The 26,240-nt window shown below is 62.2% G+C and overlaps 4 protein-coding genes across 6 annotated transcripts; 1 reads left to right on the top strand and 3 right to left on the bottom strand.

Moving 5' to 3' along the window:
• Positions 1-196: 196 nt before the first annotated feature.
• On the bottom strand, positions 197-4,067 carry MRPL12 (mitochondrial ribosomal protein L12). The gene is made up of 4 exons (XM_030016166.1): positions 3,798-4,067; positions 3,623-3,700; positions 3,348-3,479; positions 197-569 (listed from the first exon to the last, which is right to left on the bottom strand). Exons 1-4 carry the CDS (start codon positions 4,050-4,052, stop codon positions 453-455), a joined length of 582 nt encoding a protein of 193 aa, XP_029872026.1. The 5' UTR covers positions 4,053-4,067; the 3' UTR covers positions 197-452.
• A 192-nt stretch (positions 4,068-4,259) lies between these two features.
• On the bottom strand, positions 4,260-14,559 carry HGS (hepatocyte growth factor-regulated tyrosine kinase substrate). Its single transcript, XM_030015766.1, is given in 22 exon segments — positions 4,260-4,929; positions 4,931-4,954; positions 5,046-5,141; positions 5,335-5,451; positions 5,745-5,878; positions 5,958-6,135; positions 6,214-6,354; positions 6,512-6,684; positions 6,866-7,079; positions 7,230-7,373; positions 7,458-7,496; positions 7,849-7,944; positions 8,325-8,423; positions 8,511-8,589; positions 8,828-8,952; positions 9,159-9,227; positions 9,773-9,825; positions 10,818-10,941; positions 12,955-13,047; positions 13,526-13,601; positions 14,001-14,085; positions 14,450-14,559. Coding segments are annotated over 22 exon segments (2,280 nt in total). The 5' UTR covers positions 14,487-14,559; the 3' UTR covers positions 4,260-4,845.
• Positions 14,560-14,629: 70 nt separating this feature from the next.
• On the top strand, positions 14,630-16,144 carry ARL16 (ADP ribosylation factor like GTPase 16). Of its 2 annotated transcripts, none has more exons than XM_041123812.1 (5): positions 14,630-14,722; positions 14,863-14,921; positions 15,028-15,141; positions 15,440-15,555; positions 15,829-16,144. In XM_041123812.1, the coding sequence occupies exons 1-5, from the start codon at positions 14,635-14,637 to the stop codon at positions 15,926-15,928; spliced, it is 477 nt and encodes a 158-aa protein (XP_040979746.1). In that variant the 5' UTR covers positions 14,630-14,634; the 3' UTR covers positions 15,929-16,144. The 2 variants fall into 2 exon arrangements, with proteins under 2 accessions (XP_040979746.1, XP_029871442.1); XM_030015582.2 differs by having other exon boundaries at positions 15,800-16,144.
• Positions 16,145-17,141: 997 nt separating this feature from the next.
• On the bottom strand, positions 17,142-25,716 carry TMC6 (transmembrane channel like 6). Of its 2 annotated transcripts, XM_030015580.2 has the most exons (21): positions 25,629-25,716; positions 24,765-24,875; positions 24,367-24,485; positions 23,914-24,045; positions 23,635-23,793; positions 23,412-23,517; positions 23,223-23,319; positions 22,875-23,129; positions 22,358-22,548; positions 22,138-22,282; positions 21,718-21,873; positions 21,358-21,533; positions 21,127-21,208; positions 20,720-20,817; positions 20,443-20,538; positions 19,596-19,671; positions 19,171-19,304; positions 18,685-18,861; positions 18,417-18,495; positions 18,166-18,244; positions 17,142-17,882 (listed from the first exon to the last, which is right to left on the bottom strand). In XM_030015580.2, exons 2-20 carry the CDS (start codon positions 24,818-24,820, stop codon positions 18,173-18,175), a joined length of 2,406 nt encoding a protein of 801 aa, XP_029871440.1. In that variant the 5' UTR covers positions 24,821-24,875; positions 25,629-25,716; the 3' UTR covers positions 17,142-17,882; positions 18,166-18,172. The 2 variants fall into 2 exon arrangements, with proteins under 2 accessions (XP_029871440.1, XP_029871439.1); XM_030015579.2 differs by lacking the exon at positions 25,629-25,716 and having other exon boundaries at positions 24,765-25,335.
• Between the last annotated feature and the right edge of the window lie 524 nt (positions 25,717-26,240).

Here is a 26,240-nt window from a genome sequence, read left to right as displayed (position 1 = left end):
TCCCTCATCCAGGTGGCACCTCTCCCCGTTAATTAACGGGGCACGATTAACGGCTGCGGCCACCAAAACACAGCTTGAGGAAGGGGGCTGCTGCGCAGCGCAGTGGGTATAGGCAGTGCCGGGACGGGGGTAGGTGCGTGGAGCCCAGGGGACAATCAGGCGGGGCTCATTTTGGAGAGAGGAACCGTTTTACAGGTTTCTGGTGGTTTGTTTTGTTTTGTTTTGTTTTTTTATATTTATGAAGGTAGAGTTCATCGCGATACCGGAACGAGAAAGCAGCCCCGCCGAACCGTACAGCATTCTCGTATCACTTTGAGAGAACGTTCCCACCGCACGACTAGGGGACGTCTCGGAGTCAGAAACGTCCGGACCCTGGCTCGGGCAGCAGCCGGGCAGGCGGCAGTGGGGAAGGCTGCCATCATGCCAGTCCCTCCGTGGTGAGATGCCACTGCCTACTCCAGAACCACAGTCCCTCCTGCTGCCTCCAATGCCGCTTTGATCTTCTCTGCTTCCTCCTTGGAGACGTTAGCCTTGATCTCCTGCGGAAGGGACTCCACCAGCTTCTTTGCCTGCGGGAGGGACAAAGTACGAGACTTATAAACTAGCTTTCACTAACCGGATTAACAGATTTAGAGCCATGAGCCTGACCTCTGCATAAGCAGACCAGGAAAACTCACTGACTGGTCTAAACCCCAAGACTTTTACTTGAACTACAGCACATCCTGCCGGAAGACATCTAAACTTGACTGCAAGTGACGGCACATCCACTGCAGCCCTGGAAGACCTTTTTCAGTGAGTAATAGCCCGTAAATTCTTCCCACCATATGCATGGTGCTCCAGGATGCGAAGCCCCGGTCTGAGAAGGTGCCTGGGATGCACGCAGAGCCACCACGTGGTAACCTGCCAAGGCAGCTACCGGCCTGCGTTGGGTCGACTTTTTTCAGTGCGAATGTTTTGGTTCACATATTTCTGCCAGCGGGGAGGAGAGGCTGTTGCAGGGTTTGTACACTGCTGTACAGGAATCCACTGTACTGGCTGAAAAAGAACTCCAGTACAGACTATGCTTGACAACACAATCTTGGTATTTTCAGGACTTTTTATACGAAACTACTGATACTACGCAGTACCGCAATATTTAAGGCAAACTGAAAAGCTGTTGAACTGATGTGAAGGGACTTCCTGCAGTACTGCCATAAAAAGGGAAGGGAGGCTGAGCCCCTGCTGCAGTCAGATGCTCTTGCTCTTACACTAAGCAGTAGCAACAAAGCTATTCAGCTCCTTAAAAACAAAGCCCTGGGAGGTTCCTATGGTGAAAAGCCACTGCCAGTTCTCTGCCATCTGGCACTGCAGGTATTTAGCACCCAACAGATTGACCATTGCTGAGAGAAAGAAGCTTTTGTTGTTTTAATTCACATAGGGCACAGTAATGATGTATCCAGGGTGGCAGAAAATGCTTTTTTTTGCTAGGGATGAGAAGGCATAGCTGTGCAGGCAGGGCAGGCATGCCTTCACCCACCAGATCCCAGGACAGTATCTGGAAAGGAGCCTGCTCTGGCTTGCTGTGATGAGGACAGGCAACACAATCAAGGTTATTCATGAAAGATCCTTGCTCACTAATGCTTAACTTCTGTTCTAAAGCAGCCTCGGTCAGAGGAAGCAGCTGTTCAGAGCGCCCAGCAGGAGAAGGAGCGGGGCCTGAGCCAAGCTGGACCTGCACCGTAACAGACGCTGGACAGAGAGGCAACGCGTTTTCAACCCCAGCCGGAGCATACGAGAACGCCAGCCCAGGACAGGTGAAGATGCGAGGTAAGCGTCTGTTGGGCTGGCTCTAAAGACGCTTTCAGAGGGGCAAATGGACTCGAGTCCAGCTTGTGCTGACAACGTGCCTGTCTCATCAAGCAGTCATTCCCGTAGGACTGACCTGTTTGAGTCACATCAGCACACAACATCCAAAGATTTTACTAGCAATGCTTTCTTCCAAACCACCAACAGCCCCACAGGCCAAGAACAGGTTCCCTGCAAATCTCATTAAAAACACCTCAACCGGATGGCAATAAAATTTACAACAAAAATGTATCAGCTACACTTTGAATACAACCTCTTTAGGCAGAATCAACCTTCCGCAGCAGTTTGTTTTGTGTGTGTGTGTGTTTTAACCAAAATACCAGGTCAGGTAAGTCCCACTTGACAAAGTTTACCCCCAGTAACCTGCATCTACCAACCTTGTAACCGCATTGGAACGGTAACCAGCTTGTTTGACAGGTTCCACGTGCTAAGCCAAGTTGATTTAGCATCAGTTCTCCAGACAGCTTTTAATTATCCGCTGATCATGTCCGTTACGGGATTTTGGTTGTTTAATGTTTGCTTGCGACTGGTAACGGATAAACAACTGCCAGAGTAACCCAGCTGATAGCAAGGTAATTATCCCAGTGGGCCAATGAAACTCATATCTCGCTACCACGGTTTCTCTGTCACCAAATTGTTTGCTTTCCAATATACAAATATGAATGGGTCAGAAGCTTTTCTACAAATCCTTCTGATATGCTGGGCTACAAATAAGAGCAGATTTTACAATGCTCAACATTTCTTCCTTGCAACTGGATAAACAGAAAGTGCTACTATTATCCCCAAGACATGAAAGCATCACCCAGCGGAGAACCAAAGCATGTTAAATGCTTCTGCAGTAGCTGCTGTATCACCCATTCTTTGTCCTGAGCCTACATCGCAGCTCAAGGGCATGAGCTCAGATGCTGCACAGGACTGTGAAAGACCCGTCTCCTCCGAGGAAGAAGGAGGAGGCATCACCTATAAAAAGAAGAGCTCTGAAAAAGCATTGGAAGCATGGATTGCAGGACGTGTGAATTAGAGAAACTTGCCTAACTTCAGAAATACATTGGTCTCAAAAAAGCTGGGGGGAAGGCAAGCCAAATCCAGCTGCAGTGAGGAATCCTGGCTACTCCTGAGGTCTGCAGGGAGGCTCATGGCAGCGCTTAGATTTGGAGAAGGTGAGGGTGGCACGGAGGCCTTTGAGGTCTTTGCTCTGAGGCTCCTTCTTCATCTCACCACTCCTGCTAGGGGCTCAGTTGTCGGCCACGCAGCAGAGCTGGGAGGGAACAGCCTTCCCTAAAGAATGCCAGACAAACAGACGCAACCGACTCCTGCTCTACACCTCGTCCGCGTCTCTGCACCGAGGCGTGCGCACAAGCAGACTGTTCTCCTAAACACAGAAATCCAGGCTCCCTTTTGAACAGAGAACTGAGCCTGCCGCTTACAATGTGCTTCAGGAGCCGTCCAGGCTCGGAGGCGACACGGCGGGCGGTCAGAGCCTCGGGCAGCCCCCTCCTCACCTGCACGAGGTTCACTCCCGGCACGAAGTTCTTCACCTCCTTGATCAGCTTCACCTTGTCAGCAGGTTTCAGCTCTGTCAGCCGGACGGTGAAATGCGTTTTCTCCTTCTTGAGCGGGATCTCCTCCTCTTCCTGGAAGCAGCCAGAGCTCGGTGAAAACAGCCGCCCGGGCCCCGCGGCCCTCCTCCCCGCCCCCCCCCACGCGTGGGGACCCGCGAGACCGACACAGAGCCCCGGGGGCCCAACTCCCGGCCCCTCCCCGGAGAGCCCGGTACCTGCGGAGCCGCCTGAGAGGGCTGGAGAGAGGCGGCCGCCGCCGGCATCACCCCCACGTCCGGAATCTTCAGCGTCTCCTACGGGAAGAGCAGCGGCACCGGCAGCCGGTGAGGCGGCGCACGCGGACCGTGCCGGGCCGGGCCGAAGCGGGCCGCGCCGCCCCGCGCCACCCACCTTGAGGAGCGCGTTGAGGTCGGCCACCTCCAGCAGCGTCAGCCCCGCGATGTCCCGCACCAGCTGCCGCACCTTGGGCGAGTACTCCTTGGCGGCCGTGTCCAGCGGCGCCCCGGCCAGCGCCTCCGAGCGCCGTGCGCGGCCCGTGCCCAGCGCCCGCAGGCCGGCGGCGGGCGGCCCGGCCGCGGCCCAGCGCCAGGCGGCCGGCGGGCGGCGGAGCAGGCGCGGCGGCAGCGCGCGAGCGGCGGGCAGCATGGCGGCCGCAGAGGACACGGCGGCGCTCTGCCCCGCGCTCGATGGTCCCGGCGGCCCCCGCGCCGCGCCGCTCTAGGCTCCGACGCCTCCTCTCGATGGCGGGGCGGGGAGGCGGCGGCGCTCTAGCCGCCGGGTCCGCCGGCACTCGCTCGCTCCGGTAGGGCCCGCCCCCCCCCCCCCCGCGCCCCCAGCACACCGGGCCGCGGCTCGTTCCGAACACTTTATTGTCACCGTTCGCGCTCGGTTCACACCCCACACACCCCCTCCCCACGGCGAGGAGCGAGCAGCCGCGCCGCGGGGACGGGCCCGGCCCGGCGAGGGGGCCCCCGGGGCAGGAAGGGGAGAGGCCGCTGGCGGGGAAGGGGGCTCGGCGGGGGGGGGGGGGGGGGACGGGACACGGAGAGGGCCAGGCTGGTGGCAGACAGCGCCGTGCCCGAGGCGACGGGGAGCGGGGGGGGAGCCGGCGGCCCCCACCCCGGGCGGCCCAGCCAAGGGCCCCCAGCCCCGCGGTGCAAGCCGGGGCCCGCGGGCTTCCAGGGGCGGCGACGGCGGCGGGGCGGGGGCAGGACCGCAGCCCCGGGTCTCGGCAGGGAGGGCTGTGCTCATGTGGCCCCAGCACCGCTGGCGGGAGCCTGTGGTCCCACGTCCCCCGGGCCGGGGGCAGATTGGGGAGGTGGGATGGGTGGGAGGGGGCTGAGGGGGCAGAAGGAGTAGGTGAAGTGCAGAAGTGATTCCGGATGAAGAGTAGAGTAGTGTTACACGGGCTCACCCCGCGCCCCCCCCACGGCAGAGATCAGTCAAAGGAGATGAGCTGGGCCTCTCCGCTGCCCTGGGGCTGCTGCACGGGGGCGGGCGCCGGCTGGGGCTGTTGCTGCTGGGGGGGGCCCTCCAGCAGGTGCCATCTGGAACAGATGAGGCAGCTTCATTAGGGAACACACCCCTCTAGGGTGGCAAGTCCCCGCCCCTGCCCCGGGCCGGGCCGGCAGCACTCACCTGTTGGTAGAGGGGCTGCTGCCCGGGCAGGTAGGACTGCTGGGCTGGCAGGCTGCTCAGCGCCGCTTCCTGGCCCGGCAGGCTGGACATGAGGCCCTGCGGGAGCGAGGGGGTGGTCGTCAGAGGGGCTGGGGGATGCACAGCGGCCACAGGGCAGAGGTGAAGGCCCACAGCCTCCCCCGGGCCTCCCCCTTCCCTGCCACCGTGGAAGGCTGCACAGGCTGGAGACCACCCACATCTCGTCCCCCCGCCAGCGCCCAAGAAGGGGCCCGTGCAGCAGGGAGCTCACCTGCATGCCATAGGGCTGGTACCCCATGGAGACCGACTGGCTGCCCATGTAGCCCATGGCGCCCGACTGGGGGGCCTGAGAGATGGCCGGGATGCTCTGCGACTGTGAGGCTGCGCTCTGTGGAGGAGAGGCTGGTGAGACGTGGCGCAAGCAGCGATGGTTCATCTCAAACCAAGGCCCCAGGAGCAGCAGAGCTCTCCCCGCTCCGCTAGAACCAGGGTGTCTTCTTCCCTCTGCGCCGTGGGGAGCCCCAACCTGCTCCCACAGCAAAAGCAGCAGCAGATCCAGAGATCTGGGACCAACCAGCCCTTTCTCCTTCCCACTAGGAGATCCCATCACCGAGCTGGGGCAAGTTGCACCAGCCCCGCAGAATACCCCAGCCGGCTGCGAGCTGCTCTGCCCTCACTTGCCTGGTAGCCCTGTGTTGGAGTTGGCTGGTAGGACGAGTACGCTGGGGTGGTGGTGGGCACCGCCTGCCCCTGCTGAGCCGCCTGCCCGCTGCCTGCCGCCGGCTGGTACATGTAGGCGTTCACCATGCTGGGATCTGGGGCGGAGAGGGCAGAGATTGAAGCAACCACCTTGCGCTCAGCCTCCACCCGCCTGGGATCAGCTGGCTGACGTACCTGTCCCTGTGACAGGCATTGCGGTGTACGGCCCCGTGCCCCCTTGTGCTGCCTGGTTCATGTATACGCTGTGCATGGGAGAGCCCTCCACGGAGCCAGCCGGGCTGAAGGTGCCAGGGAAGCTGGTGGGCCCAGAAGGCTGGTAGATCACCCCACTGGCTGCGGGCATGGCCTGGAGCTGTTGAGGGAAGAAAAACAACCTTTAGGCCACGTCCCCTGGGACCTGGCAGGACGGTCTCTGGCTCAGCAGCCGTACTTGAGCGTAAGGCAGCGAGAAAGCTGGCATCTGGGCTCTCATCTGGATGGTCTGCTTCTGCTGTTCCAGGCGCATCTGCCTCTCCTTCTCCTGCTCCTGCAGTCGCTGGATGGCCAACTGACGCTGCATCTCCAGGTACTCCTATGGAAAGAGGGATGTGACAGCTAGAAGCCAGGACACCGCAGCATCCCCTCCTGTCAGGGCACCCGTCCCTGCCAGCCCTGGGCTGGCCCAAGGTGCAGGCAGGCCTGCTGGCTGACGCGGCCCCGAATACCCTGGAAACACCTCCCTGCCTCACCTGCTTCTTCTGCCTCATGATCTCCAACTTCTGGGCCAGCTGGATCTGGCGCTGGCGCTCTGCCTCCTCTGCTGCACGGCGCAGCTTCTCCCGATGCTCCTCCCGCAGCGCATTCAGAGCCCCACGCGCATCCCGGATCTGGGCCAGTTTGTCCTGCAGGCCTTCGTAGTACACTGGGGAGGGAAGGGACAGCCTCAGGGACCCTCTCGGGGCAGAGCACACCGCGCTGGCTTCTCTCCAAAGAGGCTGTGTCACGGGAATGCCGAACCCCAGCGCTGGGGGAAACCCCAGCAGCCAGGCAGCCACCCGCTCCTCGCCAGGATGCCCGCCCACGGCCGGGCAGCTCCCACGTACGCCTGCGCTCGTCCAGCTGGTTGAGCAGCTCCAGCAGCTGGGGGTGCATGTTGTTGATGGACTGGAAGAGGGACAACACGGCAGAGTCATTGGTGATGCTGCGGCCCCGCATGTGGTTGCTCTTCATGCGGTTGACAAACGTGGTGACCGCATTCTGCAGTGCTTTCAGGAACTGCTCGTGGTTCTCCTCAGACTCGCCGTTCTGGTACTGCTGCTGGAAGGACAGGGCAGCCAGTCAGCCTCAACTCTGCTGTGTCGAGCACCAGCAGCAAGCCTGCAGAGCTGTGTGACTGGGCTGAACGAAGGAGTTGGGCGCTTCTCACCCCTCAGAAGCTGCCAAACACAGGTCCAGGCCCCCTCTTACCTCAACAACACCGAGTGGAGCAGGGTGGGCTTCCCCAGGCTGAGCAGCTGGCTCCGTGAGGGACAGAGGTGCTGATGGGGTGGGGCTCTTGCGAACCTCCTCTTGTTTCTTCTCCCAGTAGTTGCGGTTCAGGTACCGAGCCAGCTGCCAGAAAGAGAAGGAAGATGAGCATCACAGCCCCGCTAGGAGTGAGCCTGTGCCGTGGACTAGTAAGGCCTGGATCCTTACCTCCGGGTCAATGTCCTCAGCCAAGGGAGCAGAGGAATTCTGGAAAGAGACAGACAGGGAAAACCAGTTCAGAGAAACCACAGACCCACAGCTCCCAACAGACGTCCTCCTCGGACCTGGCCATGCACAACCACCAGTGCTGAGCACCAGCAGGAGACTGAAAAGGGACAGCTGTCTCCTTCAGCCAGACACATGCTGCAGCTACGGGAAGCAGCGGAGGCACCTAAATGCTGGCTGAAAACACAGTAGTGCTGTGAAAGAGCAAGGGACTGAACGGGGCAAATCTTTTCTCCCAGAACAGGAATTAAATCCGACCCAAGCAGGGCAGACTCAGGCTAGGAAAGGGGTCTGCATCCAGCCACTTCACATTCAGGGGCTTCCGTGAACTTACCACGGGTGGGGAATAGAGCGTGCTGACCGGGGGAGCTGATGATGTGACGGGTGTGGGCTCAGCCTTCGGGTACATGGAGTAGGTTGTTTTCTGCCTCTGGAAAAGAGAAAAAACAGTCGACTCGGGGACTGTCCAGACTCCTCCAAATCACCCAGCCAGCAACAAACTGGGCACACTGCGTGGACAAGGCTCCTAGAGATGGCCAGGCACAGCCAGCAGACCCAGCCTCACGCTTTGAGCAATTCCCGCAGGCCAGTGTGCCCCAGGGCTTGCAGCTTGGGCACAGCCTGGTTCCAAGATTTGGGACTGCGACACAGCATGTGCCTAGCTCTGCTTTCACCTTCTCATTCCACAGGCCCCGTGACTCGCTCACGCCAGGACGCAGCTACAGATCTGTTACTGCACAGCTAGGAGATGCCCAGCACATCTGGGCTGTATGGCAACAACCACTCCCACATGCCAAGCAGGACACAAACCATTCTCTCTTTCTCCTCGGCCTCTGACTGAGACAAGGCAATAGCTAGCTGGAGCTCTTCCTCCTCTTGCAGAGCTGTCTCATCACGCTTCGGAGGCAGCTGCAAGAAGAAAGATGAGGAGGTGGTCAACAAAGGGATCAACAAGCATGTCAGGATCACTAGATCACCTACAGGGCAGCCACTCACCTGGGACTGCTGAGAGAGGGGGCTGGTCAGGTACTCAGGGGGCAGTTCAGAGGTGGCAGCAGCTTTACCCTCAGCTTTCCTGGAGTCAGAAAGAGGTGACAGTGCAGACTGAGCACTCCTTCTTCTGCACTGGAGCCCCAGCTCTGCACAACACTACAGCTGTAAACCCCGTTCCCTGGAAGGAAGGGAACCCAGCCCAGCCTGCACAGCTTGGGAAACCCTCGCTCTGGTCTGCAGAAAGGTGGCTCCATGCCAAGCTTCTCCCCTCACAGTCCCAGCTGTTGCAGGCAAAGAAACACACCACAAAGGGTACTGACTTGTTGAGATGCTCATAACAGGGCTCGCAGACTCTCACTTCCTTCTCAATCCCAAACTTGGGGATGGTGGAATACTTGGAGGAGCATTTGCCACAGAAGATCTGCCCACAGGCCCTGCAATGATGCTGCAAAAGGTGGGAGACATCAGTGCAGTAGCAAGACACTCCTTCGCTATTAGACAACATCACTCAGACACTCCGGGCACTTCCCTGCCGGTGGCCAGGGAATGCGGTCCAGCCCTGACACACTTCCACGCAGGCTCAGGGAGTCCTGCAAGTCCCAGGGGGCTGGGCAGGACCAGGGAACCCAGAGGGGCAGGAGTGGCACCCACCTTCCGTGTCACAACGCCAAACTGCACTCGACATCTGTGACACTCCTCAGCATCGACCCAGTCTGGAGCCTGTCAGGGTTAAGGAAGCTTGTGTAAGGAGGGGAGGAAGGCCTCGAGGAAAGTGTCTCCACCGAACCTTTCAGGAGCTCCTATGGCTAACCAAGGTGCTCTCATGAATGGGGGAGACTGGAAGCATTTGCAGCTCAGCAGGAATTTTTAATCCCCACAAGTTATCTCCTTGCATATTTCTAGAGACTGTGATGCTTTCCCAGTCAGGAAGAGATTTTCTAGGAATGTGTCTGCACAGCAATCGCTTTAGCAATGCCCTGCTGCCATGTTCAGACTGCCATGGTGCTGGAAGGCCACTGAGTAGGATAAGATGAGACTAACTCCCTGACCTGGTCAATTCTCCCCTCCGTCTGGTAGTTTTAGGCTAAATTGCTGTACACCACCCCAGAACTGCCTGCGTGACAGCTGGGAGCAGTTGTGTACCCAGCAAGGTCTCTAACCTGCAAGAAATGGAGAAACGCAAGAACTGAAGGTTTAGTAGGAAGGGGACAAGAGAGCAAGGTCTGTCCCACAGTGCCAACTCCCTCCCCACCAGCAAAGCTCACCCTTTCTGCAGCAAACATGGCATCGCTCTCTTTGAACTCCGGGAACACATGACCTGTGGGAGAAGCGAATGTCCTGTTGTGAAAGGGCTCCTCCAGCACAGGGAGGCTGTGGTGCCTACAGCCTTGTGCCATAGATCCCAGCCACACACGTCAGACCCAGCTCAGCACGCCTGCCCTGACCATTATCTTACTCTGACACAACTAACAGCAATCTTCCTCCTGCAGGAGGCCAGAGGGCAATGCTTGTGCAGCACTTGCTGCTGTCTGCGAAGTACGGGGCTCTCAGCCACGATCTCGAATGCACAGGACAACCCCCTATTGGTTTCCCTTACACACCTGTAAGGGACATCAGGGCCCTTTGGATAAGGCTTATTTCTCAAGACCTTGAACTCAGCATGGGGGGAAAAAAGGCCACTGCACAGGCAGGCAGGGCTTTGAGTCTCACCCCTTGAATGGCAAGAGTGTGGCAACACCGGCTTGGCGGGGGACCAGGACCTCCAGGCTTTGCCACTGCCTGTGGAGGTGCTGGTGCACAGAAATAGAGGCAGAGACAGCAGCGCATCCCTTCCCTCGCAGGGAACACTGCTATCCCCGGGACAAGAGAGAAAGTGCCATACTGACACTGTCAGAAAGCAGGAGCGTGGGCCCGTCCTGGAGTACTAATGAAAGCCTGACAGGAAGGAACCACCCCACTGTAAATCCCTTCCCAGAGGACACACTGATTTGCTGCCAGTTTCCTGAAGAACATTTGCAGCTCCTGCTTTTCAGGTCTCACTGCCAACCCTTAGCTGCTAGCTGGGCTGGAGGCCCAGAGCAAGGCAGCGCCTGATCCTGGGACAATGGGTCTGTCCTCTCTCTGCAGCAGGATTCAATCACTCCAAGAGGTTCATCGGGTATCGGGCACCAAGAAAAAGTTCAGTATTGCAAGTCCAGAATTTGCTAACACCAGGCAGGGTCCTGACACCCATTCCTTCTCCTGCAAGGCTCCTCCAGAGCAGAGCTGCTTGACCAATTGTCCACCCACCTTTGCCCACAGAGTCCTCACCTTCAACCTTCATTATCTGATAGGTGTCCTGCACCACCTTGTACTTGGGCTCATTGCGGAAGGCGTGAGCCCAGGCCTGGATAAGGTACAGGATCTTACTGCGGACACTTGTCTCCACTTGCCTCTGCACAGAAAGGGAGGAGGGGAAAAAAAAAAAAAAAAAAAAAATCTAAGAAAAAGACTCTGAAACCCAAAGGACTGTGTGAATCCCCCAGAAGAGGAGCCAGAAATACCATTCAGGGAAAGAGAGACTTTAGAGTACTCGTGCAAGGTAAGAGCCATCAGAAAGCTGCAATAAGGACAACTCGTGCCAAGGACTACATACTCCTTCAGCTTCCCCACTTCCCCCCTCCAGCACAAACAAGAAAATGTCCTTCAGAGCAGCACAGACCAACTTGAAAAGGGGTGCGGTTACAATGCTTTGAGCAAACGCCCACAGAGACTTGCTCAGCCGCTCCCCAGGGCAGGCACGAGCATTGGCCTGCCCAACATCTCTGTTCACCTCCTCACAAGAGTTGCTCATCCCGCACTCAGAAAACTGAGGGACCTACAGCTACCCAGCTGGGCAGAACAGCACAGTCAGCCTCACCCGAGAACTGACAGGGCACCACAAGCTCAGAAATGGAGGGTATCAGTGTCAGGCTGTGAGCACCTCCAGCCCCGAGACTCCTGCCCAGGAATACGTAAAGCTACCTCGGGATGTGACGCAGAAAGGACAGCTGGGAAGCCTGCCCTTTGGAGGCAGGGGTGGTTGTATCACAGTTCAAGGAGCCAGAGGAAACTTGGCAAGCCTGTTCCTATCCCAGCCAGCCTCTGAGAGCAGCTCTGTCATCAGCTGACCAAGTCATCGCGCATTCACATGACCGGCTGCTCCAGAAATCCCCGGGGAACCAGAGGAGCATTGTCAAGCTCCTATTTCAGCCGAGAGCTCGGCCCACACAGTGTCACTTACTGACAATTCCTGGAGCTCCAAACTTCTAGAAGATTTGGCAAAATCCTGCATTCCACAAATGTCACAGCCCTGAACCTCATCAGAACAAAGACTGTTTTACCAGCACTGGACATTCACAAGCAGCAAAGATCCAAGTGTAGGAGGAGAATGGGTCCATGGCAGTTATGAAACTACCAAGGCAGACAAGGACTAGAGAGAACCACAAAATCTCTTGACCTGATCTTATCTGGTCTCCTCAGTGCTCGGAGTGGCTGCACTACTACACCTGTCCGTCACATTGTGGCAGTGTTCCAATCTCAGCAGAACATCCTGCACAGAGACTGAGTCAGCCCTAGCACGAAGGTGACAGGAGAGAGACACCCTGCTACAGCGTGCAAGATGATGGGACTCGCACAGCTCATTCACCAAATATCTGGGTCACCTGGTCGCCTATTTCTGGCAGAAGATGGAGGCTGCAAGGAAGGAACAGCAGTACTGCCACAAGCTCTTGTCTGGGCATTGCCGTTCCGGGGCTGGGAGCTGGAGACAAAGTTCCTGTTTCCACTTCACTTGTGGAAGTCCCCAGTCCAAGGACACACGGAGTTCCTGCACGCACCACGTTACAACAAACTGGCAAGCGACAGCTTGTGACAACAGCTTGTCAGTGAAAACAGCCAGGTCTACATCCTGCAAAGCTCCTCAAACAATTCCACAGGCCAATGAAACAGCCACGATAAAGAGGAAGCTTGTGCCAGTTTTTACCTTGCTGCTCACCTTTCTGCATGTCTCATACTGTACTATGGGAGGGAATTCACCTCACTGCTGCTCAGGTCCTTGGTGCAACTGCCAGACCATCACCTCTGTTTTCCTTTGCTGACTCAAACCAAGCAAAGTGTTGCAGCCAGGAGCATTTACCATGAAACAGTCTAGGCCTTTGCAGCATATGCCTCCCCCACTTCACAACATAGCCAAACACTACCTTTGGTCTCAGGACATCTTCTCTCCCTAGCAGGCACTCCTTAGCACCCTATACTCATCCCTTCACACCACACAATACAGTTTGCTCTTTTCTGAAACGCATTTCCAAGCAGCTTCCCTTCTGTTCCTTACATGAAGGGAACGAAAGAGAGGACATGCATATTTTCTCCTGCAGCTGCTTCTTTTCCAACCTCATTCAAAAATGATGGTAAAATAAGATATACTTACCTTGAGTATTTCCTTCAGTTCCTCCATAGTCTGTTTATTGGCCACCTCGTCATGGACTGTTTGGCCACAGTTTTTCACCACTGACTCCATGACCTGCGAGGGCAAAGGACAGTATTAGCTCGCCGCTTTCTTCCTTCTCTGTAGCCTGCGGTTACTGCAGCCAGCACACCAAGATGGGGGCACTACTTCAGCAATGAGTCGCATTAGGGCAGCATCAGCCAAGCCAGAGAAATCCACACCACCACCCTGGAGAGTAAGCTGTGCTTCAACTGCGCAGTGGCCTTTGTACCTCTGCTATGTAGAGACAGACCCCCAGGGACAGTGTGTCAAGTTCCAGCTTTGTCCGTTCCTAACTCCGAGATAGAATTAAAGAATGAAAACTATGGCCTGCTGATCCATCATGAAAGAGCCAGGAGGAGGCAAACTCCAAGCCGCAACTCCGACGCTCCCTGAGCAGGGCAGGGAACGCTGTGCAGACTGCATAGCCCAGAATGCAAGCTTATAAAAGATGGGAAGTTCCCTGGCCTGTGAACCAGTCCCCTGCAGTGCTCGCGGTTTGTGCTGACGTTACCTCCAGTGCATAGAGTGCCACGTGGGGATTCTTGTCATTGACTTTCTTCTTGATAGCGTTGACGGCATATTTTGCTCTGCGTAAGGAAAGAGAGCGCACATCCTCAGGTAATCAGGAATCTGAGCGGAGATTCCACCTGCTGCTGATAACCTGCTAACCCCCACCCCAACAAAAGGGTACAGTTCGCTCATGGTCTACGCGATTTCCCTGAGGCAAACTGGGAAGAGAAGGAATAAGTGCGCTCAAGCTTGAGTTTCTCCGAGGATTTCAGGCCAGAGATAACCCGCAACTCCCGAGGTCAGGGAAGCACCTCAACACATTGGGGTGTACTGTACTGCCTTTCCAATGCTCTTCTGGAAGGGGATAACAAGACGCGTGCTACCGCAGGCTGACAGGTCCGAGACCCTCACGTGTCGTCTTGCAAAGACAAGAAATGCTGCGCCTGTAGCGCATCCAAAAGCCAAAGAGCACTTACTGGGTATCTCCCTGACGGATCATGTCGCAGATCTGCAGGATGGATTCCCAGTCCGTCTCCAGCAGAAGCTGGCTCGTAGCCTTATCTGCAAGGAATAAACCCGTCAGGCTGCTTTAAGCACTTCTGCTTATCCCGGTTCCACTCTACAACCGCTGGTGTGTTTGCGGGAAAGCTCCCCCGGGCGCCGGCGATGCCCCAGACCCGAGCACTGCCGGATAAAAATCCCGATTTTTCCCGGAACGCGCCAGATCTTCCCCTTCGGGCCCCCCGGGGCCCTCGGTAACCTCGGACCCGCCGCTCCGGCTCCTGCCGGCCCCGGGCCCGCCCCGGCTCCCGAGGCCGAGCGCTGCGGACCTCGGCCCGGCCGAGAGGCGCGTCCCCCGGCCCGGCCCGGCCCCGCTCCCGCCCCGCCCCGCCCCCCGCGCCGAGGGGAAGGCCGCGACCGGTACCGAGAAGCCGCTCGAAGGTGCCGCCGCCGCGCCCCATGGTGTGTCCCCCCTCCGCACCGCCGGTCCGGCCTGCCCCACCGCCCCCTCCGCGGGCGCTTCCGCTTCCGGCTTCCGACAGGGGCGGGGCTCCTTCCGGCGGGGCGGGGCGGGGCTCCTTCCGGCGGGGTGGGGTGGGGCGGGGCGGGATGGCGGGCGCGGGGCGGGCGGTGCCCACGTGCCTGCTGCTGGGGGCGGCGGGCGGCGGGAAGAGCCTGCTGGCCAGGCGGCTCCGCCATATCCGGCGGGGACGGGGAACGGGGGGGGGGGTACCGGGGGGGGGTACCGGGGCGGTCCCGGCGGGGGGGCGGGGGTGCCGGGCGGGCTGTGGGCCGCGTCCCCTTCCCAGGCGTCGTCGTGTCCTTAACGCGCGGCACAGCTGAGCGCCGAGGAGGGGGCCGCGGAGCTGGGCGAGCCCCCGGCCACGCTGCCCACGGTAGGCAGGGCCCGGCGGGGACCGCCGGCCGGCCGGCCGGTAGCCCCGGCGCGGCCGAGGGTCTGCGGGGCGCGGGCGCAGCCAACCGAGCCGCCTGTCCCGGCAGGTGGGCACCAACCTGACCGACCTGCGGCTGCCGCGGAAGGCGACGCTCCGGGAGCTGGGCGGCTGCATGGGCCCCATCTGGCCCAGCTACTACAGCGAGTGCAGCGCTCTCCTGGTGAGCGCCAACGGCAGCACCGGGACCCCGCACCGGCGGCCGAGCGGGGACCCCGTGGCTGCCATTGCTGAGCCGAGGCCCCGAGGGACAGACCCGGCCGGGGGGGGGGGGGGGGGATGCAGCCACAGGGCACCCTGTGTCTGGGGGGCGGCGCTGGCCCCCGCTCTGCTGTGGGGAGTCGGGCCCCTCGGCTTCGCCCTGGCTCTGTGATTTCCCTCTGCCGTGCCCTGATCCGGCCCGGCCAGATGCGGGGCCGCCCTCAGGCACGCCCGCACCGCCGCTTTCCCTTCTCCTCCAGTTCGTGGTCGATGCCGCCAACCCCACCCAGGTCTCCTCGTCCTGCGTCCAGCTGCTGTCCGTCCTCTCCGCAGCGCAGCTCGCCTCTGTGCCCGTGCTGGTCCTCTTCAATAAGATGTGAGGAGGGGGGTCAGCCCGGAGGGTGGGGGCACACAGGGGCACGCTGAGGGCCCGCGGTGGCTCCCATGTCTCTTCCATCAGGTGACACCCAAGGAAGCCTGGCGTGTCCTGGGGGGCAGCAGCCACACTTTACTGCACTCCCCAGGCTGGCTGGGCCTGCAGAGACCCCCGAACCAGGGGCTGGGCCGGGCAGGAGAGCCATTGGGGTGGGCTAATGCAGCCACCCCCCTCCCACCTGCAGTGACCTGCCCTGCTACATGTCGCTGGCGGAGATGAAGTCGCTGTTCCGCATGCAGGACATCGTCTCCTGCGCCACGCAGCCCATCACGATGCTGGAGACGAGTGCACGCGATGGCACCGGCCTGCCTGATGTCCTGCAGTGGCTTCGGGCCACCCTCGGAGAGCCCCGCTGACCCTGACCCTGCCCGGGTGCCTGCGGCAGCCCAGGCAAGTCCTGTCACCGAAGGAGGTGGCCGGTGAGCACCTGCCCTGCGTGGGACTAGGAGTGGAGCCCAGGATGGTGTCACGGGCTGGTGGCGGACAGGACCCCTGTGGAACTTTACAGTAAAATTCCCACCGTACTGTCCAGGCTGGTGTCTGCCCTGTGCTTGCGTGGAGACCCTGGCCTTTCGGGGAAGGGACGAGCAGGAGCCTCAGAGGCCAGACTGTGCTTGCACAGGGCAGTGCTGGCACCTCTGGGGACAGGAGGGGTGGTCATGGTGGTCACAAGGAGCAGGGCTGGGGGAGTGCGGCAGCACCTGGGCCAGGGGCTGGTAACGCCTCCCGGGTTGGAGATCAAGTACACATGGGGCTCCTGCTAGCAGCTTTGACCCTGCAGGCCTTGTGCCAGCCAAGGCACAGCTGGGTGACCTGGAGGAATGTGTGGAAAGACTGGGGGGGACCTGGGTGGGTGTCGGAGCCAGGACAGGCTGAGCTGCAGGGATGCCTCGGTCAGGGATGTCTCATGAGCTGCAGCAAGTGCCAGCCCGTGGCTGCTCTCCAGCACTCACCTGGGCTCAGAGAACAGCTGGGTGCGTGCAGAGAACCCGGCCCGTGCCCGCACCGATAACCTGTGTCTGTGTCCACGCTGATAACCTGTCGGTGCCCGCACTGACAGCCCAGCCCAGCGCCCAGCTGGGCAGGCAGCTGCCTCACCCGGTGGCATGAGTGCCAAGTCACGGGGGTACTTGTGGCTGCCCGCGCCTGGCACACGCCGTGGCACAACCCTCCCTGGGTCTGTTGGTGCCATGGCGCGGGGGGAAACCGGCTTGGGCCAGGGCCAGGGCCTGCTGACAGCGTGGTATGGTGGAAAGCGGTTCTCAGTGCTGGGGGCTGCAGACACCGCACCGCAATGGCGAGTGGCTCCTGGGGCCATATGCGATGACATGGCCATAGTCTTTGCTCCTGCGGTGTGGGCTGAGCCGGGCTCTTCCCGGGACAGCCTGATGGGCAGGCAGTGCCAAGGAGCCTGAGCACACCCTGCCACGGCTGCTGAGTCACCACCCCTAAGGAACACTGACGCTAATGCACCGAACCTGCTTGCCAGCTTCCAGCCCGACGGGTCAGACACAGGCTGGGAGCACTCCTGTACAACTACACTTTAATGGGCCAGGTCAGCATGCAGCAGGGGAGCCAGAGCCTTTGGGTTCCTCTGCCCAGCCCAGCACTCAGCACCATGGTGGTCTCTGAGCCTGTCCTCCCAGCAGGCACAGCGTGCCGCAGGGCTGCCTGAGCTGGGGGGGGCCTGGGGGGCCTTGTTCACAGGGAAGGTATCGGCCAGCTGCTCTCCTCGTGGTGAGCCAGACATGGGGCTGGAGCTGGGTCGGCGCCTGGCAGCTCCCAGCTCCAGACTTGCTGCTCCTGGGCAGTGCAAAGGGGGCTGAGGGTTCTCTCCAGCCAGAAAGCATCACTGTCCCTGAAGTCTTCTGGAAACAGCCCAAAGGTGTTCTACGGGCTGGCTGGGGCATTTACAGTAGGGAGAGTTGTTCTCTGCTAACCGTAACCACCCATGGAGAAGGGCTCTGCTGGCAAGCCAGCCCCGCGCAGCGCTGTGTCGTGGTCCTGCTGTGCCTGCCCCATCCCCAGCAGCTCTGGGAAGTGGGAGCGCCCACGTCCCTGTGCCACAGCATCCCCGCAGAGCTGCCAGATGACATGCCCCAATGAGTCCTTGGCTGCTGCAACCCGGAGGGGAGGATCTTCCCCAGCACCCCACGGTCCCACTGCTTCCAGTGTCACGCTGTGATGGCTTAGAAAGATGGCTGGATCCAGTCCCTGGCTGCAAGCAGAGCGCTGTCCTGTCGCGCTCCTTCCTGGGGAGTCTGACACTAAGAGGAGAGATAGAGTCCCCGAGACCCCCAAGCGTGTGCTGCTGGGGGCAGACAGCACTGAAAGCAGAGAGGAGGCTCTCTAAATGTCTCCATCCTCCTTCACCCCATCATCTCCTGCACCTTCCTGCTCCCCGGCAAGCAGTGCTCTACCGCAGCTGGGCTGGCCCTGGCAGTGCCGCTCCCGCCAGCCCCGCTCCGGCACGGAGCGGAGGAATGTCTGTGTGTCCAGCCGAGCTCCGAGCACCCTGGCAGCCCCCTCTCCCTTTCATGCAGGCCTCACCTGGGACTCAGGTGCGTCTCTCTCTCTGCTCGTAAACAGAGTGAAGCTTCTGAATGAGAAATATTTTATCTTCCCCTTCCTGCAACAGCAGAGACATTGCAGTGAGCAGCCGTGGGATGTGCTCTTGCATGCCTGAGGTGGCAGCGCTGTCAGGGCTAGAACCCGAATCCGGCAATCCCAAGGCTGGACCAGGGCATGAAACAGCCAGGACTGCTGGGACTGGCCAGGGGCAGCATGCAGAGCTCACTCACATTGGCAATCTGCTCCTTCAGCAGGCAGATGATCCTCCGCTGGCCTCTGACCACCTGGATGTTGAAGTAGATCACGGCTCTGCAATGACAGGCAGGACAAGACAGTGGCAGCCAGGGCAGGAAGCTGGGGGACGCTGCGCTCCTGCCTCCAGGCTGGGGCGCAGGGCTCTGGAGTGACACCCTGGATCGCAGCCCCCCGCTCAGCTCCTCAGCAGGACCCTCAAAGTGTGGGCCCAGGGTTCAGCCTCAGGCTTGGGACTGTACTCACAGCAGGAACCCAGACACGAAGAACAGGAGGAAGGTGTTCTCCACCAGGTGCTGGTGGACCCACGCAAACCAGGTGATGTTCGGGTTGGACTTCTCCAGCACTTGCACCCAGGTCTTCCCTGACTTGTAGATGTTTTCCAGCCCCTGGAAGGGACCACAGGTTTCCGACGGCCGCACCCTGAGGGGACAGACCGATGGGGTTGGTCAGAGTGATGGACAGCCCAGCTGGCTGCTTCTCCTAGCCATCCCCAGTGGCTGCACGAGGGGGTCCTCATCCCCTTGTCCTGCATCAGGAACAGCTGGGAGAAGTGGGCACAGACCAGCTGCTGCATCTCCCTGCCTGGCGCAGCACTGCACAGCCCTGTGCTGGGTACACTGCGCTCCGCATGCCGTACAGGGCTGGGGAGGAACAGTTTCCCCGAGTCCCTCTCCTTCGCCAGGCAACCAGCGGTTCTGTGCCCCAAGCTGTGGTCCAGCGGGTACTCACGACCAGATGGTGTAGGAGAGGAAGACGGCTGCACCCAGGAAGGACGGGAAGAACAGTAGGGTGATGAAGACAGTGCTCATGTGAGATGCTTGCCAGGGCTTGCTGGGGGACTGGCAGTTCTGCATCAGGCTGGTCTGCAGACAGGGAGCAGAGTCCTGCGTGCTGCCGTCTCCTGGGGAGCGGCCCCAGGAGCGCAAGCGGGACAGCTGCCCCAGCCCACCATCCCCTCCGCTGGGAGCTGGGCAAGCTTGGGGACACCCTGTCCCCAGCAACACCTCCTCCCTCCCACGACGACGGCGCTGCTTGCTGCATGGTGCAGCACCTCTGCTGTGACAGAGGCAGCCTGCAGCAGGGTGCAGCATCACTGCAGGGCTGCCCATCACAGGGACACATGGCGAGCTGCGGGGCAGAGGGGCTGCTCACACCTTTTTGATATAGAACAGCAGCAGCAGCTTCAGTGTCTGCACGGCCGGCAGGAGTGGTGCGAAGAGAACGCCCAGCCTGAGAGAGAGCAGAGAAGACGAGCTTGTCCCAAGTCTGGGCCCTGCAGGAGCCAGTGGTGGGCAGAGCTGGGGGCAGCGGCAGGGCACTGACGCCAGCTGCGGTCAGGCTTTCGTAAAGCGAAGAGCAAGCACACAACACCCCGTGCCAGGTTTGCTGCGCAGCCTGTGCTGGGGCTGGGCAGTGGCTAAGATCTCACCAACCCCAGGGCGGTCGTGGCCTTTGGAGCTCCCAGGTGTGTTGAGAGTGGGAACGCAGCAGCACACGCATGGATCCCCTCCTTGGGCAGGGGGGTGAGAGACCAGGGGCTGCAGAAAGGCGGGTGGGGGGTGGCAAAGCAGGGGCCTGAGCAGCTGAGAAGACAGGCTGGAGGGGAGCAGCTTGCACCATTATGGTCTGGACAAACGAGGGGGGCTGCTCCTGCACCAGAGCCTGCTCCTTCCCCAGAGCTCTGGAGGGGACCAGCTGGGCGGGGGATGCTGGACCAGTGCCGGGATGCTCTGCTGCTGATCCCCCCGTGGCTCTCACCCTGCTGCCAAAGCCAGACCTCCCAGGTGAGCACGTGCATTGTGGCTGTAAGATGCTGGCACCAGGCGCTGTAACTGTCAGGCCACCCATCTCCCTCGTCCCACCCATGTGGAGCAAAACGACCCTGCTCAGCGAAACATGCAGCTCCCCATGCCTGGTCCCCGACAGCCACAGGGCTCTCAGGGGACCCCCAAGGCATTTGCCAGCAGAGGAATGAGCCGTGCCGGGCAGGAGACATCTCACCAGGTCAGGGTCTGCCCATAGATCAGCTCCAGCACATTTTGGGCGATGTCAAACTCAGGCTTCTGCTTCCTCTTCAGCTTCTTCTCCAAGATCAGCCTGGGAAAGAGCGGAGCTCTGCTCCCACACTGCCACTGGCAGGGATGCTCAGCACCCCGTCTTTGCCCTCAGGCGGCAGCAGAGCCTGGGTGCACCAGGGCAGCGCTGCCTGGGCAGCGGAGAGCCGGGGCCATGCTGGGGATGCCATGCTGGCAGGGGGACCCCTCCTGGGGCACATTACCTCCAGACCAGCTCCCCGAAAAGCGTGTCCAGCAGGGTGAATATGAAGTCCATCACCACGAAGCGATACAGGTCCTGCCCCACACACGTCTCCCAGCACTGGGGAGACAAGCAAAGGTGGCATCAAGCGAGCAATGAGGCTTCTCCTCCCCCCATGACTTTCCTGTGAGGGGCTGTGGGACCTTTTCCTCCCCTGCGCCCCTTTCCCAGCTACCCCACGTCTGGCTAACACCCCCCTCTCCTCAGCAAAGGAGCAGATGGTGCCTGTGGTGCTGTTCAGCAGACCCCCTGCTGCCAGACCCCTGCCTCTGCTGCCTGCCAGTGCCAGGACTGCAGCCTTGGCTTTGGTCCACGCTCCCTGGGCAAGGGACAGTCTGCATGGCATGGCCCCGGGGCGGCGGTGCTGACCTCCTCTGTTGAGCAGACAACTCTCCGGCTGAGCCACTGGTAGCAGAGCAGGCCGAGGACCACCATCTTCAGAATGAGGTTCCTGGGGAGCAGGAGCAGGGCCAGAAGCCCCTGAGCCCTGGGGATGGAGGGGCCAAGCCCCGCGGATGGGGTGTCTGGCCCCAAAGCCTCCCCCCATGCTGCAGGTGGGGGTGCAGGATGCTCCCTCCACCTCGGCCCTGGCCAGCCTACCTGCAGATTGCCACGTAGACCTGTGCCACGGGGGAGTCCTGCTTCTCCCACGTCGCCAGCAAGTTGTACAGGTGGGGCATCAGCATGTTGAGGAGAGACACCATGAAGGGCAGGACCAGCAGGATGGCTTCCTGCTGCCGCTCACTGCTGCCCCGTGCTCGGTGGTCCTGTTGAACCTGGTGGGCGGGTACAAGGGTGAGTGTGCGGCTGCCGGCAGCCTGGCACCCTCGGGGAGGGCAGCAAATGCCAATGCCAGGAGGGGAGCTGCAATGGGGCTGCCCCTGCCTCCCTCCCCAGTAGCCCAGCCCTGGCCCCCCCAACACCAGGGCAGAAGATCCCACAGCGAGGGGCTGCACTCACCCCGTGCATGTGCTCTGAGAAGTAGTGCACAGCCAGTACGCAGCCCAGCACTGTGCTCAGCGAGAGGGCCCAGGCCAGGAGAAGCACAGCAGAGTGCCCCAGGCGCTGGCAGAGGCTCAGGGAGCGGGAGCGGGACTGCTGGTCCGCGAGCAGCTCCTGCAAGAAAGCAGTGCCAGTGCTGCTGAACATGCTCTGGGTCTGGAGCAAGGCTTTGTCCTGCTGCACTGAGCTGGGACCCTGAGGGCTGATGAACAAAGTGCTGGTGCGGGGTGGGGGTCAGGGGGTATTTGCAGTTGCAGGGCTCCCCTGTGCAGTGGGTAGGAGCGGGGGTGCTGAGCCCTGGGGTCTGGACTGGCTCCTGTGAACGCCTTCGCCTGCCCACTGCAGGGTGCAGGGGCCGCCTCCAGCCCAGCTCCTCACCTTCAACTGGGTGCAGATGTTCTCACACTGCAGCTTGACCGAGCGCCTCTGGATCACCTTGAAGTCCCAGGCACAGAAGACTTTGACAGCCAGGTCCCCAGCAGAGCTGCCCACACGGTAGCTCTCCCGGAAGGAGCAGGACATGCTGCGGCGAGGGGAAGGGTGTCAGGGCACCAGGGCTGGGTGAAGGCTGGCAGTGCCGGAGGCGCTGCCGACCCACCTGTACACCAGCAGGACGCAGGTGACGAGGAAGGAGACCCCAACACTGAACACGTAGGCCAACGGCATGTTGTATGGGAGCGGGGGGGCTGCGAGGGGGCACGCGCTGTCATTGGGGCTGGAGGTGCAGGGGTCATTGAGGGTGATGTTGCTGTAGTAGCCGTAGTATAGCAGTGAGTGAGTGAAGTAGCCCTGTGGGAAAGTGCACGATGGGGCCCAGGATGATCTCGCTGGTGCCCGTGGCTCCCTGCCCAGCCTGGGACATCTGTGCCAGCTCGTGGGGATGCAGAGCCCTGGGTTGGGGCAGCAGCAGGCACCCCCTTCTGCACCCACAACACTGGCAGTCACAGGGCCCCGGCTGTGTGAGGGCAGGGACTGGAGCATCACCGTGGCGGGGATGTAAGGATGCGGGACAGGGACCAGGGCATCACTGTGGCAGGGATGCAGGGCTGGGCCCCAGGCTTGGAGCAGCTCCTGGCCCAGGGATGTGCTGGCACTGGCGTGCTGGCAGTGCTTACCGCTCCAGTCAGGAGCTCGAGGCCAGTGAAGGACTGGGGGCTGGTAGAGGCAGGGGGATATGCAGCCTGCAGGGCCACCACGAAGACCAGGAGAATGAGGAATGAGATGATGTTGAACATAAGGAGCGTCTTGAGGAAGAGGAAGTAGGAGAGGACACTGGAGCCGAAGCGGCCGCCGATCTGCTTCAGGGCGTAATGCCAGGGCTTCGCGGCAGGGAGCAGGGAGAGGAGCCTGTACCAGAGGCCCCGGCAGCCCTGCGGAGAGAGGGAGCCTGGGGAGAGCACCGGGGCCGGAGCCTGTACCGGAGCCCCCGACAGCTGCTGTGCAGACCCATACCCCAGACTTACGAGGATGATGTAGTCCTTGGACCATCCGCAGAGAGAGGAGGGGGCCTGGCACTGGGCGTGCTGCCTCAGGGGGCCCCTCTGCCCGCTCAGCTCCTGCCTGCCCAGCAGAGAGGGATGTCAGAGGGTGGCACGGGCCCCAGGACGGCTCCAGCTGTGGGAGCCCTGCCTGGCCGGGGGGAGAGGACCTACCGGAGGGTGCGTTTCTCTGCCAGGCTGAGGGGCACATTAAGCAGCATGTGGCTGCGCTGGCTGGGTGAGAGGCTCAGCAGCTCCTTCACCAGCAGGCTCCGCTTGTCTGGGGGCACAAGGGGCTCAGTGGGACATGGCCAGCCAGGACACAGTGTGCCCATCCTGAACCCGGCGTGGGGACGGTGCCCGGCACTGCCTGCTCCCACTCCTGGGGGACCCTCACCTTCCAGAGTGGCCCTGGCAGGGTCGGTCTCCAGGTCGTACTGCCGCAGGCTGGGCCGCGCCGTGTGGCAGAGCTGCTGCAGGGGTGGGCGGCTGCTCCGGCGCCGCAGCCGGGCTGTGCGGTTGTAGTACTGGGAGATGATGGCCCCGCGGCTGCGCCCTGCGGGCAAGAGCAGGTCAGGGCAGGGGGGTGAGCAGCCGTGGGAGAGCAAGGCAGATGGGAGAGTTCTCCCAAGGGGCTCCTGGGCCTGGGAAGGGCGGGACGGTGTGTGGCACCTACCGATGGTACGGCTGGGCATGTTGGCGAGGATCCGCAGGGAGGCGGAGGAGTAACCGAGGTGCTGTTCATCCTGCCCAGGCTCCTGCCACACCGTGGCACAGGCATCTTGGGGGGCCAGGCGGGCCGGGTGCTCTGAGAGAGGGAGGGCAGGATGCAGAGCGGTGAGAGCCAGACCACCCACACCTCCAGTCCCTGTGGTCCTGCTGCCCTTCTCCGGCATGGAGGCAAGGCACCTGCCCCAGTGTGTGCCCCCCCTGGGGATGCTCTCTGTGCCCCCAAGGGCAGGTCTGCCCCACTGCCTGCACAGGTGAAGGTGTCAGTGGGCTCCTACAAGTGCTTTGGCCACAGCCTCGGCACGAGCCCTAGCTGGCCCAGGCAGGGTCTGGAACGGTAAATAGCCCTGGGCACACGCACTGTCCCCATCCCACCCTGGCTGCGGCCGCAGCACTTTACCTCTGCCCCTCGCCTGCATCTCCAGCTCCAGAACCGCCTCTACCAAGCTGCTCTGCTCCTGGATGAGCTGGTGGAAGGAGGTGTGCAGGGCTCCTTCGTTGTCTGGGCTCAGCTCCTGGCTGCAGGGACACAGATCCGCTCACCTAGGCCTGGGCTGGGCACCGGGACCCGAGGGACGGAACCATGGCAAAGCCCCGGTGCCGGCTCAAAGCCCGGCCATGTCGCCTCGCGGCATGCGCACCCGGTGCCGGCTGGGCACGAGGGCTGCCGCCGCCCGTGGCGAGAACGCCAGCTTCGTGCCGCTGGGGCTGCAGGATGCCGGGGGGCCGAGGGTGCGGTGGCACAGCTCGGGTGGGCACGGGCAGCGGGAGGGCAGGGCAGGGCAGGCCCACACTCACCCATCGCTGTCGGTGTCCTCGGAGACGCGGAGGGTGATGGAGGGCGGCCGGGACATCCTGCTGGGACCGAGCGGGTCCCTGCGGCCCCGCCGCTCCCTCCGACACGCCGCCCTGCACGGCAAACGGACGGGCGTCAGCCGGCCCCGCGCCGCCGGCACCCCCGGTCACCCCGACGGCCCCGGGGCCCCCGGGGACGGGAATGGAGCCGGTGCCGGTGCCGCTGCGTGCGGGAGCCCGGGGCAGGCGGGAGCGCGAGGGGCCGCGGGGCTAAACCCGGGTGTAAACGCGGGGCGAACAGCGGGGCCAGCCCGGCCCGGCGGCCCAGCAGGCTGGGAGCCGCGGCGGGAGCAGGAAGGAAGGCGGGCGGATGGGGGAGGCGGCGCAGCCTCCGCCGAGCAGGTCCTGCCCGCGGCGGAGGTGGGGTTGGGGTTCGCACCGTCCCAGGCCCGGGGCTGTGCCGGAGGAGCCCGCCCGCCGTTCCGGGGCAGAGACGCTCCGGGGCCGGGCTCTGCCGGGGAAGGGCACGGCAGGATCCGCAGCCCCGGGGCGGGCGAGGCAGCCCCGGCGGGGGGACACACCGGGGCAGAGACCTCTGTGCCCCCCCACCCCGCCCGCGCCGTCCCGGGGCCGAAGAACGGCTCCGCCGGGGCCGTGCCGCCCGCGCCCACCGCCCGCCGGTGCCCCAGCGCCTTCTCCTGCCTCCCCTCCCTCTTCCCCCTCCATCGCCCTCAGGCTTCGCAGTCCTCCCGGGGCGGACTAAGGCTGCTCCGGGCGGGCGACGGCCCCGGCGGGGGCTCCCGGCCACCCCGCCCGCGCTCCCCGCCCCCCCGGGAGTCCCCGGCAGCCCCCCGCCCGCCCCGGTACCAGGAGCCGACGGAGACGCGTCCCGGGGCTCCCTCCGCCCGCGCCGGCTAAGCGCCGCGGCTCGGCGTGGGTGCGAAGCCGGCCCCGTCCAGCAGCGGGGAGGGCGGGGGGGAAGCACCGATCCCCCCCAGCCCCGCCCAGCCCTCCTGCCGCCTCCCGGTACCGGGGGAGGCGGGAGCTGCCCCCGCAAAGCCCCTCATTTCCCGTCCGGCCGCGCTCACCGGGACCCCCCGCCGGCCGGGCCGTGGGGCTGCGACTCGCGGGAGCACGGGCTCGGGGGCGCGGGGCCGGGCCCGACCGGCGGCACAAAGCTGGTCGGGAGGCACCGGGCGCTCCCCCGTCCCCACGGCGCTGCCCGGTGCCCCGGGTGCTGCGCTGGGGCCACGTAGCCGCGGCACCGGGAGGGAGGGACGGAGGGAGGCGCGGGACCCTCCGCCGCGGGCGGGGGGGCGGCTGATCGGCCTCCCCGCTGCGCCGGGCTGAGCGGCTGCGGAGCACGAGGGCACCGGCGGCGCGGACACGGTGCTGCGCTCGGTGGCCGGGCGGGGCACGGCCCCCCCCGCCCCGCTCCGCTCCGCTTCGCTCCGCCCCGGCGGCCGGGGGGACCGCCCG

This window comes from Aquila chrysaetos, chromosome 5, assembly GCF_900496995.4.
Source record: "Aquila chrysaetos chrysaetos chromosome 5, bAquChr1.4, whole genome shotgun sequence".
NCBI lineage: Eukaryota > Metazoa > Chordata > Aves > Accipitriformes > Accipitridae > Aquila > Aquila chrysaetos.
Note: the sequence above shows the minus strand (reverse complement) of the source record. Positions and strands in the feature narration are given on the sequence as shown.